The sequence below is a fragment of the Dunckerocampus dactyliophorus genome, chromosome 15 (assembly GCF_027744805.1).
Source record: "Dunckerocampus dactyliophorus isolate RoL2022-P2 chromosome 15, RoL_Ddac_1.1, whole genome shotgun sequence".
NCBI lineage: Eukaryota > Metazoa > Chordata > Actinopteri > Syngnathiformes > Syngnathidae > Dunckerocampus > Dunckerocampus dactyliophorus.
In genome coordinates this window covers 11,085,892-11,098,935 of record NC_072833.1, presented here as the reverse complement: position 1 = coordinate 11,098,935, position 13,044 = coordinate 11,085,892, and the positions used below count along the sequence as shown (strand labels likewise).

Genomic DNA, 13,044 nt, shown 5'->3' with positions numbered 1-13,044 from the left:
TGAATATATTGTACACTGTTGTGCAACTAGCCCCGCCCAGCTTACCATCATGGCGGACTTTCTGCTCCATGTCGTACTACACTCTGTTACACGCATTTGCGGCTGAGTGGATGTTCTTATCTATCAAGCGTCTTTGCTTTTTAGCAGGGCCAAAAACAGAAGGGATTTTTGCGTGGCGTTCAGGCTTCATTCAAGCGTTCAGGTTTTTCCCCACATTTGATGACTTTTACAGGGAAACAATCATCATAAAAACCCGCTTTACTCCTCTGAGCGTGTTAATGATGGCTGTGTCAGCGTACAAAGCATGATGTCACCTTCTAAAAACTTTTACAGTGCCATAAAATAATAATTTCAAAAGCTGATTGATTTCACACACACCACATGGTTAAATAAAACTTGTTTCAACCATACTTACGACAGTTTATTTTCATGACTACCCATAGTAGTCAGCGACGAGTAGCTCAGGCAAGTTGGTAAACTAGGGAACGTCCTCCGTACCAGCTGCCACAGCCTGTCTGCATCGACACTTCATTTCGCCTCAGTTCATCGCCAGATGACAATGAAAGCACCGTGGTGAATCCGTGTGGATACAAATTTGACAAATTAAAGGTGTTGTCCCTCTCTGGCTCCAAATTACACAGAGTCCTGCAGATGTTACCAATAGTGGCTTGATGGGACAGGTTGAACAAAGAAATGTCTATATTTTTTCACCATTCAAAGATAAACTTCTAAAATGTTATCAAAATTAAATGATTGGCGTTCATGGCTTTCACTCACGGGTATCTACGATTTACAGTCACTATTTAGTGATGATAACTTATACATTTAATGATAGCTAATGTTAGCTAACTATCATTTGCTGACAACAAACATAACTTTTACGTGTGTGTGTTTGTGAAAAGGGGGGGGGGGGGGGGGGGTATGCCTTGTAATGTTGGAGCAGGAAGAGGGTGGAATACAAAGCTTGGAAAGTTAGTGTCCCCCTGCAGTACCTAACCAAGGCAGACAGCACCCTGAACAGTAATCTCCCTTTGTTTACATCAGTGAAAAATAAAATCACTGACTGCAAATGAACAGGATTTAAGGGACTGTGTACAACTCGCTCCAAATTACATGTTTTTAAACTAAAAAAAGATAAGAACACCGCCACTGGCTAGCATATGTTACCAATAGTGGCTTAAAACAGATTGTACAAAAATGGCTATATTTTTCACAATTACAAATTACACTGATTAAAAATTGTTGTCAATTTTTGTTCCGTACGAATGAAATAACTGCTGTTTATGGCCGTCACTCACGGCTGTTGGTATTCACGTACATGTCTGTGGAGCGTATACACATACACACAGAAAAGCAGTCTCAGACAGGTGATCAACAGAGAGCTGATCATGCTGTTGTTGCTATCAATGATAGCTAGTAGCTAAACTGTGTCGAATTGCTATCATTAGCTAACAGGCATAACTACTGCTCATGGGTGTGTTACTTTGGACTACTTGGGCCTGCCACGATAACAAATTTAGTCGATAATTGTCCTACAAATTAATGTCAATAATCGATATTATTGACCATTTTTTAATTAATTATATGGCATAATAATGAGAGTACATGGTATCAAAAGCCATAACTTTAATTTCTGAAGAGTATTTAACGTTGACATGGGAATGTCAAGAGCTTATAAATAAATTAAACAAACATAATAAACAAACAAAAATAGACAAAAGAAAATAAAATGAACTCTGTCTCTGTTAAGAAAAAAACAGGCCAATAAAAACCACACACACACAGCGATCTAGTGTGGTGTTAAACTAATGTAGGGGGTCATATGTGAGCTGGTCCACATATCTGTGGTGGCAGAGTTAAATGCAATGTTTGTGATGTCCGTCAACACATCGTCTTTTACTTGTTACTTGTACAGGAATTGCTGTTTCTGACACGTTGTACATGTACGTTGTACTGTCAAACATTTGTAAAATTTCCCAAAATGTTGCATTTTGTCGGGATGGAGGCTCCTTTCCACCTTCGTTTTAGGTGTGCATACAAGTTCGTATTCCCCTGCTTCCTCGTCACTACGTTCGAACAAATGCGACATCTCAGTCCGTCAGCGTTCATGCGCTCACCTCGTTTAAAATTCTGTTTAAAACCAAAATACTCCCACACTGGGTATGTGGCATTCGCCTTGGAAACTGTTGCTTTTGTGCCGTCATTCATGTTAGCGTATGCTGGCTCACTAGGCTAATTTGCTGCTAGCCAAGGTAGCCGCGCCGCCACGTAGAGGGACAAAGAGGGGCGGAGACGACAGGAGGGTTCACTCTCTCACAGTTGCAGAGTGAACCCTCTTGTCATCCATCCTGAAAGAGACACGAGGAGTACAAACACGAACGCATGCACATGTCCATTTATCAACGTCTTTTTTTATCGTTTGATTTAACCGATTTATGGATTATCGTGACAGACCTAGAAGTACTTAAAGCAGCAGGAGTTGCAATAAAATGCTAGAAGAGCGTTCGAATGCTGCCACCCTCTAGACATCTGTAGGAACACCCTGCATACAGTTCCTTTCACAATCAGACAAACAAGAAAGCTTTTTTTAAAGTTTACATTCTTTCTTGCACATTTGATTGACTTAAATTATAAGATGTAATCGTCCCCTAGCTTATGTTTTGGACTGGTGAGGGGAAACGTACAGTAATAAAGTTGCCATAGAGGAGATGGAGGGAAGGAATGTACACAATGAAACTTTTACTACTGTGGGAACTTTGGTTGCTATTTGCAGACATTAAAAAAGAAAGTTTACAGCAAAGACGGAACACACTGGGCCTTTTTATATTGCTTTAAATGCAGGACACCCTGGTTACACTGTTTAATGGTAATGCTATTTTTCAACCTTGTTTAACAAGTTAAATTACAGAACATTATTTACATTTGCACAGTTCCAAAAAGGAGGAGGAAGAAGCAGAGCTTATTTAATCCTATCCCTTCTCCAGTGTCTCACCCATTTCTGATAATCTGATCACTTCCCTTCATTTCAAACTAAGTGTTGAAAAAAGTTTTTCAACAGGGAGCAGGTTGTTAGCACTAGTCAGTTAATTAGCATACATTAGTGTAGCATGTATCTAGTAGACGTTGCACTTCTTGTACTATCAAACACAACACGTTTTGTTGTCTTTTGTCCTCCAGGTTAGTCATGTTGACCACATTTGCTGCTTGTTTACTCATTTCTGTGCTGCCGCTGGTGCACTGCCAACACCTCCACAAGAAGCCCCGCTCATCCAGACCCCAGGAGCCCCACCTGAGCTCTTGGCCTGCACTTCTTCCAAGCGTTTCACTATGACTTCAGCTCCACCACCACCTGGTGGCCTCCTTGCTGGCCACCCTGGGTGGAGGTGCAGCAGGCATCATGTCCAAGCAGCCTTGTAATAGCCTCAAAGTCACCTCGATTACACAAGCTGGGGACACTGAAGAGCTTCACCAGCTTCACCCGCGGGCTTCCTCAACGTTTTTTTTCCCCAAGCCAACCCTGCCAATCAGTGATGCATTTTCTAAGGACAACCAGGTGTGGTTGAAACTGCAGCATAAGCCACTTGGGAAAGGAGATTGCAAGACGCACCTCCACAGACGGCTAAGGCTGCAGTCGCTGAAAACAGATGTTTCCGTTCACGACTCAGGTTCAGGCCGAGGCTGGAGCCCTGACACTGGCTAACGCCGTGTACTTCAACGGTGAGGCCATACAATATACAAACAGGAAGTCATGCTGTCTACAAGTGGTCCAGTCCACTTCAGCTCATCACTTCCAGTTTGGAAGTTCTCTAATGTGTGTGTGACATCATAGCATGGTGACAGTGTAAGAACAACGAAACAAAAGAAGGGTCAAGATATGCTAAGCAATTAAATCAATGTACAGTATAGGAAAAAACAGATGACATCTCAGCTTTGTGGTACAGGAGGCCCTCTTGAAATGTTTTTTTTTATTATTATTATTATAATTATTGCAACAAAATCACCACTGCAAGTTTTTGTATCCTTGGCAAAAATCTGCATAACCTCCTCATGGCGCCCTCATTCGGAGGAAGAAATACCCGCCACCGTTGTCCGACTGACAGGAACTGTGATACGTATGTTCATCACAGGGGTGCTGCCAGGAATTCTGGGCCTCATGCCCCCCCTTTTTATTTTTTTAGTAATGACCTATTTTTGGGGTTCCTGGCAGCCAGGGGCCCTTGGAAATGTCCTAACTTTCCCCCCCGAAACGCTGACCCTGGTTCATCATGACAGGACGCACAAAAATCATTAAAGACGATATAATGCGAGACGCACACGTAGTCACCCATTTGGGTTTGCAGCTGTCATTTTTGTGTTTTCCAGTGGAATTTCCATTTTTTCTTTGCTTTGTGCGAATGTTTGAATGTGTGTTTATTTTATCTACGCTATCATGGCCGACGAGGTCAAATGCGTAGCAATGTCCAAACACTCGGCCACCGTATTATAGTATCCCGCGGGCCAATGAAAAAAAACTAGCTGCGAGTCGCAAATGGCCCCCCGGGCCGCACTTTGGATAGCACCGCCATAAGTGTTCGCCCACCACACTGTGCATGTGTGCATGACTCCATCTGGTGCGCACAGCAGATTTGGAGGTCTATCACTGCGAGCACACTCATCTCCCCTCGCGCTGGAGGTGGGAAGTGATCTGCATGATGTGTCATCTTAAATAATTAAGTAACAAGTGTCCAGACTGTCTCCCCGGTTGTCATGCCGAACAGCTGTGCCTGGAGCGCTCCACTTCTTTGATGGGCGCTGCTCGCCTCACATCCCTTACTTTTGTGATGGACCAGTCACTGTTTGGGTAAACGGATCCATCTGTGATGCTTTACAGGAGAGGCTGCATGCCAAAATGTACTCTTTACGGCGCCTATCTGAGGTGTCAGCGTGCCCTTTAAAAAGCTCTATTATTAAAGATGGAGGAGTCAGACAAGGCTGTCAAAAGGAGCTTGACTCATCACCAGTCAAAAGAAATAGCTTATTCTCCATTTTCCTGATAACTTCTGTGAAAAAGCCATCTCCCATCTCTGCTTCCCTGTATTTCTATGGCTGCAGATAGTCGTTCCAGAGCGGCGAGATGTGTTAAATATATCCTCCACGCGCTCCTTTTGTGGCACTTGTCACTGTCTTTTTTTTTTTAGCTTTTGTCATTGTTTATCGTGCGCCTAATCTACCACCAGCTCCTCTTTTCCTCCCACACGTCTGCTTATCAGTCTTCATTCTCATTATTATAGTTATAAAAATGAAAGACACAACACACAAACAAAGAATCATTCAGATTGATGGAATACGGCAACACTACAACAATAACGCACTTCTAGTTTGCTGAATTTCTGCAATTTCTCTGACTTTGTGGGTTATTTCCAGTTTTATTTGAAGTCATGCTCATTATTTATTTTGTGCAAGGTTGCTGCTGTCATTAATTTCTGCGAGAGGCATGATAACGTGAATTAGATGACACATCTTTAGTACGCACAAAAATGTCGTCGCGTGCTGTGGGTTTGACTGTTTCCATTACGAAATGTGTCTGTTGGCATTCATAATCTGGATGTCGTTCTATGAGTCCCCTGCGTTGTGCATATGTAAGGATTTGTGCCAGGCCCTAAACTACCACTTCCAAAAAGGGGAAGTGTGTTCAATGCACGCACGCCAGCCAAACGTACTGCGCTTTATGTTAAGTGGGCCAAGACACAGTACGGCTGGCGTAGTGTGAGCGCATCCTGAATTCTTACTGTTGCAGTAACTCCAAAAAGTATGAAAATCTTCCCTTCACAAAGTTGCAGATCTAAACAGAGGGAAGGCTCAGGGCAAGGTGTTTATCGTAAGAAGATAAAAAAAATAAAGAAAAGAGGAGTGTAAAGACAAAGCTGTTGACAGCTATTGTTGTTTTAAATAAAGGGTGCTGCTTGGGGAGTTGCGGTCCGCTCTAATTAATTAAATCGAGACGTTGTTCCCCTTTTAGAAAAACAAACACTGCAGGCAGGAGAAGAAAGATGACACAAACACAAGCTAACTCCGTCCCCCACATTTTTAACCTATGACAAGAGACTTCTCGAAGACACATTGATTCTCCTCCGGTTTGAGGTAATTGACTCGATTCCGAAGCAGACTCTTTGTTGACGGAGATGCCAGTGCCAGACAGATGTCAACGACAATGTTTGCGGTGCAAGGTCGAAAAGAGCCAACTTTCTTTGTGACATCCCCACGACGACAGCAGGCTGCCAACTTGAGCCAAACAATTGCGATAAAGAAATAAGTTACAAAGTCACTTGTCAGCTGCTGTCATTCACAGAGTTACTTGTGTACTCCAAGTGTTAGGAAGCAGTGCGTTGTTATGGGAATTTGGTGACAAATAATATCAAAAGTATATAGTATGTATACAATAAAAACCTTTTTTTTAAAAAAGGCTACAAAACACTCGCCTTTCAGAGTTAGTCGTGTGGAAAAACGCCTCTACTCCTGAAAGGTGAAAATATGTCAAAACATGCACCCCTACTGTGTTACCTTGCTATTATTTTTGTCACAAATATTCCACACGGTAGCGCTGTTATCAAACACCAAAATTTGACACTTATAAGTCAGATTAACTTGAAATTTTTCTATAAAAGCCCTGTAAAACACCCACTGTAACTTTAGGGTGTTAAGTCGAATCACCACAAAATTTGGTATACAGTGATGGTTAATTGGTTCCAAACCCAACCGTGGTGAGTTCATTTCCGTGAAGTAGGATTCCTTATTTAGAAATAGAATACTTTCACAGTTAGAGCATAGAGAACCTGTTTACGACCTTCTAAATAAGTTTTTTTTTAAACATTATTAGAGTCCTCTAGATGTGAATTAACAACCCTAAAGTCATATTTACACTTGTGTTACCCAATATAGTAAATATAATAACAGAAAATTTAATCCATTCAAGATAAATAAGATTCATGCTTGTATCCGCTGTTATAAATGTGTTCCCTAGTGGAATTCAGTGGCGAGACAGACAGGAAGTGACATCGGGGGTTAAAAGGGGAGTTTTATTTGGCATGTGTTGTGGCTGTAACAGTAGCCGGTTTTTATTATGGATTTTTTATTAGGGATTATTGTGGTTGTTGTGAGATAATTCAAACCAGCCCATAAAAGCCTGCTGTTCCTGCGATCAGGTCTTCTGTGTCTTGCCGAACATTACAGTAACATTTCTGACACCTAGTGACCGGTGTACAATACTACATATTATGGCGTCTGTGATTGTGTTTTCTGAATGCCTTATATTTCTAATATAGTCCATTTAGCCATTTTTATGTTTAACAATTCTTAACTTAGGGGTAAATACTTGCAATTTGCATACATATGCATTCTTTTACTAATAATACCCCATATTCAACCACAAAACAGCATGGTTTAGGAATGAATATATTTTTTTTCAGTGTGGTGGGGGACAACTGTACTGACAACTTTAAGGGACTGACAAGCACGTGTGTAAAATTTGAGCGAGGTTCTTTGCAGGGATATGACTGAGCAACTGATCATCCATAACTCATTAACCATTTGTCCAATTAAAATTAAATAATTAGCAGGAAGTCAAATATATGCATTACATGTATGCTAGCATGTCTTTCAGAGCATTTTGAACACAACCCATTGCAGGCACCAAAAATGTCATTCACAGCCAGAATTAGAAACCCCTTCAATATGTCGTTTTTTTTGCTAATGCTCCATGTTCACATGAAGTCCTACTAAATTCCGTAATTTCCCTTACCATGCTAATAATATTAAAAATATATCTCGCTAGCTATTCAAGTGGGAACTGACTCTCTGACACTGCATTAGATTGGTATGAAATCCCCAGGAAGCAGCTTTCATGAGGTCACAGTTACAAGAGAAGACCCACTAAAGTTGATGGATGTCACATTCCATGTCACGTTTTTTTTTTTATTTTTTATGGCCACCACGAACCAGTCATTCCTGACCGCTGTCCGCAGTGTCGAGACAAACAAAACACGATGCTAACTTTTCCTTCGTTTGGTTAAATATGTTGTGTTTAATGTGTTGTTTGTACCAAGCAGGTTAAGCAGCCAACACAAGTGACCATTTTTTTTTAGAAACTACAAAATACTAATAAAGTAATGTAATTTCAATACTATAGAGCGCACTGGTACTGTATATTAGACACACCCACTATCAGTAGCCTATCAGATAAGTCATTCATCGCCATCCTCCTCCTGGGAACTAAAACCACTAAAGTGGTTCTTCTTCACAATTGAACAGCCTCGTAATTCCATCACCACACACTTTGTCTGTCTTTCTCTTTTTCGTTGTCGCTCTCAGCGTCTTTCATCTCGAGCCAAATTAGCCCTTTAGCTTGCGTTGTCGTCATCACCACGCAGAAGTTCAGCCTTTCGAAACCCGTTGGTGATAGTGTAGCGGACGTGCTGGCTCCGTTTATTCAACACGTGAGCCCAGCGTATCACAAGAACAGTTGCCGTTAGATGACGCCATCCATGCGCCCCACTTTCCAACCATGACCAATCAGCCTACGCTAAATCAAAGTGGTACGTTAGTGACGGTTGGCGGTCCTAGCAGTCCAAACAGAAGCTGTAGTAATTCTACACTTGATCCAACTGTAAAGGTTTGTCAGATGAAAAGACGCTGCATAAGACTTCAAAACATGCTATTAGTGTCCACTTCACTACTTCCTGAAGCTGCACTCTAAGCATCATGGGAACTGTAGTTTTAGCCGCATCGCCGTACAAGCAGCAGTGTGAGTCAGGAAAAAAAGTACTGGCTTATACACCGGAAATGACGGTACTGTACTGCATTGGAAGGGTGGTCAAAAGGCCTTTAACACTTCCTGGCTTCTGGATGTGGTGCTTCTTGGGTAAAAAAAAAAAAAAAAAATCAGAATAAAGTTTTGACTATACAGCGTCATGGACAACCTAAAAAGGTGATGATAAAGTTAAGTAACATAAGGCAATAGACAATACATACAGTACATATATAAATATCAAAAACTAAATATATGCATCTCATTAGAAAAAGGACTGATTGCACTGTATGCATTGTACAGTATATATCATGTGTGTTATAAAAAGATGGAGGCACTCTGTTGGTTATTTTTCTGTGTTCTATTATTGCTGTAATGACGTATTCTCTTAAAAATAGCGTTTTCTATGTTTTTCCTTATTGACCTACACAAACATGTTATTTTTGCAATGCTTTCACTATCACAAGTTTGTTATTGTAGGCTAAATATTGTATTTTGAGTTCCCACCTTCATTATTTATCACCACCTTATCAATAATAGAATCCACTTCTCATCTTTAATGGATTACAAAGTACAACAACAGCTGCGCAGAGGTTCTAATCCCACGCCGGTGTGCGTCCGCTCCTGTAGGTTTGTACTGCCATTTTGAAGACATGAAGAACATGATGCAGGCGTTGGAGGCCACCCAATGGGGGGTGAGGCCAGGGTGGTGCCCTAGCTGCAGCCCTTCCACGTGGAGGACCTAGCCAGACTGAACGAGCTGCGCTGACGTCACCAGCGTGGCCGTGTCGCTCCCCAAGGGCCAACAGCCTCAAGGTCAGCAGCCTTTTTTTCTTTCATCACACTTATATCAGGTTGAGAAGTTAAGTAAAGTCGTAGAAGGTGTTGGGAAAGTCACGTATCGTGTTGTTGTTGTTGTTGCTCCCTGTAATGGAATTAAGCAGGCTGTGTAGTCATTATGAGGCTTTGATTGATCGCTTACTAATTGTTAAATGTCAATATTCATTTGAAATAATTACATGAGCTGATCACATGATGTCATCATGCCCCTTGGTAGCCGATAAGCTAGCCGATAAACATAAGAAAAATCGAAACTAGTCATTGTTTGCACATTAACTTGTGACTTTGTGCAGAGACATAAAGAGTGGGTGATAATAAAGGATTTTTCTACCTTCGGCAGTTTTTCCCCCATTTATGCATATTTTATTTTTTGTTTTCGTATGAAATGTTATGCTCTTATCGAGCAGAGCTGCTGTGGTCATTTCACTGTATCTCTTTACCAGTGTTGGGGTAGATATTCAAAAAAATCCATTACACATAGTGACTTAAAGTAATGCCACACTTTACTAAGTCACTCATTTGGTGTCGGCAGAATGCTCGGAGCTTGAGCGGCGTCACTCAGTGACAAAGGATCAGCCGTTAGCGCCACATTAGCATGTTGGCGTTGGTGCTTTGAGAGATTGGACGAGAGATTGACTGGTTTGTCCCCGGGGCACAATTTACATTTGACACTAACATTCTTGTCTTGTCTCGCCACGATTTCAAAAATAGTGAGCAAATTTCCACCTCTAAAAAGACGTCATGCTGCCGACTCCATATCGTCCTGCTTATGTCATGTGACGTGCATACGTATGCGTTTGATTTGTGTCCCGATCGTCCAGGAAAGTAACTGTAATGTGATTACTTCTACTATCTACAGTACAGTACATTTAGCAAAGGTTACATTCCAGTGAATGGCAAAAATCTGCAAGTAATTGAGAGGCCCATAAAAATGTCTATTTTTGACACACAGCGAACTCCCCCTCCGAAACCTACTGCGAGCTTGGCGTTGACATTCTCCGCTGATTTTGGATCAACATTTGCAATAAGATTGACTGTTGGAATTATTAGATTATAGTCACTTCCAGAACCCTCCTCCGTCTGTCTTCAATATGTCCCACACACTTATGAAGCACTTTGAAAATACAAAACATTCAGGTACTCACCACCAATGAATGATAATGTAAGATGATCGATGAACAGATGGAATCAGTCACAGTGCAGAAGTTATATAAGTTTTGCGTCTCACAGCAACTGTGGTGCAAAATCACAACGCCTGACAAAAAAAAAAAATGACCAGTGATGCATGCAAAGTGTAGTCACTGTCACGTTCTAGTTTGGCTCCGTGAGCACAAGATGCAGTGACGAAGCCAAGTGCAAGTAAAGTCTTCAATTATCATAAATTGCAGAGCAGAAAAAAGGAAGCTTACAGAAAGTATGTGGCAGAAACATAACCAACAACCGAAGAAGCTAATAGCTGAACTAAATATTTGAGGAATTCAAATTAACGGCTGGTGCGGAAGAACAGAAAACTAAAGCCAGCAGAAAACACAGAGGAACAAAACAGGAAATGTTACAAAATAAGAGCATGAAAACCAAAACAAAGGAATAAACACAGTCACTGTCAAGCTCCCCCCCCTTAAGGAACAGATCCCACATGTTCCAAAATCCAAAGTTACAGAGGGTGGGTGGAGGGAGCATAGGCGGCGGGTTGCCAGGCCTGCAATGAAGGCTGGTGAAGAGGATGACGACTGTGACAGCAAGCCCGGGGGAGCCGGCGGGATCCCTCTGGCCGGGATGGCAGTGTCGTCGGGACACCCATAGGCTGCAGGTCACACGTACCCGTCATTGCTGCAGGTAAGTGTCTGGCGTGGAGCCAGGAGAGGAACTGGTGGCGCGTGGGCTGAGCCGGGACAGGAGAATGAGGCGGCGGCTGGCATGTGTACGGCGCTGGGACAGGAGCAGGAGGCGATTTGTACGCGGCCCGGTGTGGAGGCGGAGCAGGAGGCGATTCATCCTCATCCTCGGCCTGGGGTGGAGGCAGAGCAGGAGCAACTGGCAGCTGAAAAGGCTGGACCTTGGGTTGCTGTGCAGTCTGCACAGGAACTGAGGAGGCTGGTGAGGAGGACGATGACTGGGATGGCAAGCCTGGTGAGGCCGGTGAGACCCCTGTGGGGGACGGCTGGGACGGCAAGCTCTGCAGCGTTGCTGCGACCCCAAGTTTCACTTTTGCATCTCACAGCAACTGTGGTGCAAAATGTCCATGCTTGACAAAAAATAATTACCAGTGAAGCATGCAAAGTGTAGTCACTGTCTCGTTCTAGCTCCGTGACCCCAAGATGCAGAGACACAGCAAAGTGCAGATAAAGTTGTAAATGATCATAAATTGCAGACTAGAAAAAAGGCAACTTACAGAAAGAATGTGGCAAAAACATACAATGAAGCAACAACCCAAGAAGCTACCAGCTGAACTAAACAGGTGGAACTCAAATAAAAAAACAAAAAAAACAAAAGCCAATTATTTTCTGTCATGCCCCGAATGGGGGACACAAATGACTTTTTATTTGTCTGTACTGTACAGACTGAACTCGAAACTGAAACAAGGCAAATGCAACATAATGGACATCAGTGAAGCATACAAGCGTATTCAAGAGTCAAATTGCATGTTGAATACGACAAATTCATACATATTGGCAGGTCTGCACTAATATTGAAAGCCGTCCTTGCCTCTCATGCCCAGTTCATAGCATAGCATAGCACTATACAAGTGCAAAAATACAAATAAAGCTGGTAAAAAAATGGAAAACAAATCACGGTAACAATGTCGGTACTATTAGTCTTTTGGCACATCAACACCAGATTATCAGTAGTTTATCTACTTTGTGTCTGTTCCCGAGGAGAAAAACAACACATGAAGTGGACTTTAGTTGGAAAAAAACAAATATCATCCACTAATTAAAAGACAATTTTCTCGAGAGACACAGCTGCTGCTGGGCTCAGACTACTGAAATTTGACATTCGGCAACTAAAAACAGAAATCTGCCCTTGTAAAAAAAAAACAAAAAAAAAACGGCAACTTTATTTGCCTAAAGTTGTCATTTTTTGTCGAGAGAATCCTCAAGCTCATCTGCTCTTGTGTGTTTCATCTTGGATCCAATAGCCCTTAGTGAGGAACCAAACCCGCCGCCTTGATGCGATCCAGGATGACCATGACCCTGAGCATCCCTCAACTCTCCCAAAGAGCAGATTTGCAGGAAGTCAAAGGCCATGCCAAAGCCCAGCTGGACATCTGCTCCGGCTAACCCTAAAAACAGTGTGCGGCTGCTCTGTGTCACTGGGCCAGAAGAAGTTGAGTGGAGCGCCAGAAAGCCAAGTAGCGCTTGGCTGCCTTCTGATGCTAATGTCAGTCGGGTTTGGGCTGTGAGTCCAGAAGACCAAACCAG

At 42.4% G+C, this 13,044-nt stretch overlaps 1 protein-coding gene across 1 annotated transcript; it reads left to right on the top strand.

Moving 5' to 3' along the window:
* The first annotated feature begins 3,397 nt into the window (after positions 1-3,397).
* Positions 3,398-9,551, top strand: serpinh2 (serine (or cysteine) peptidase inhibitor, clade H, member 2). Its single transcript, XM_054800634.1, is given in 3 exon segments — positions 3,398-3,665; positions 9,413-9,472; positions 9,475-9,551. Coding segments are annotated over 3 exon segments (405 nt in total).
* The last annotated feature ends 3,493 nt before the right edge of the window (positions 9,552-13,044 follow it).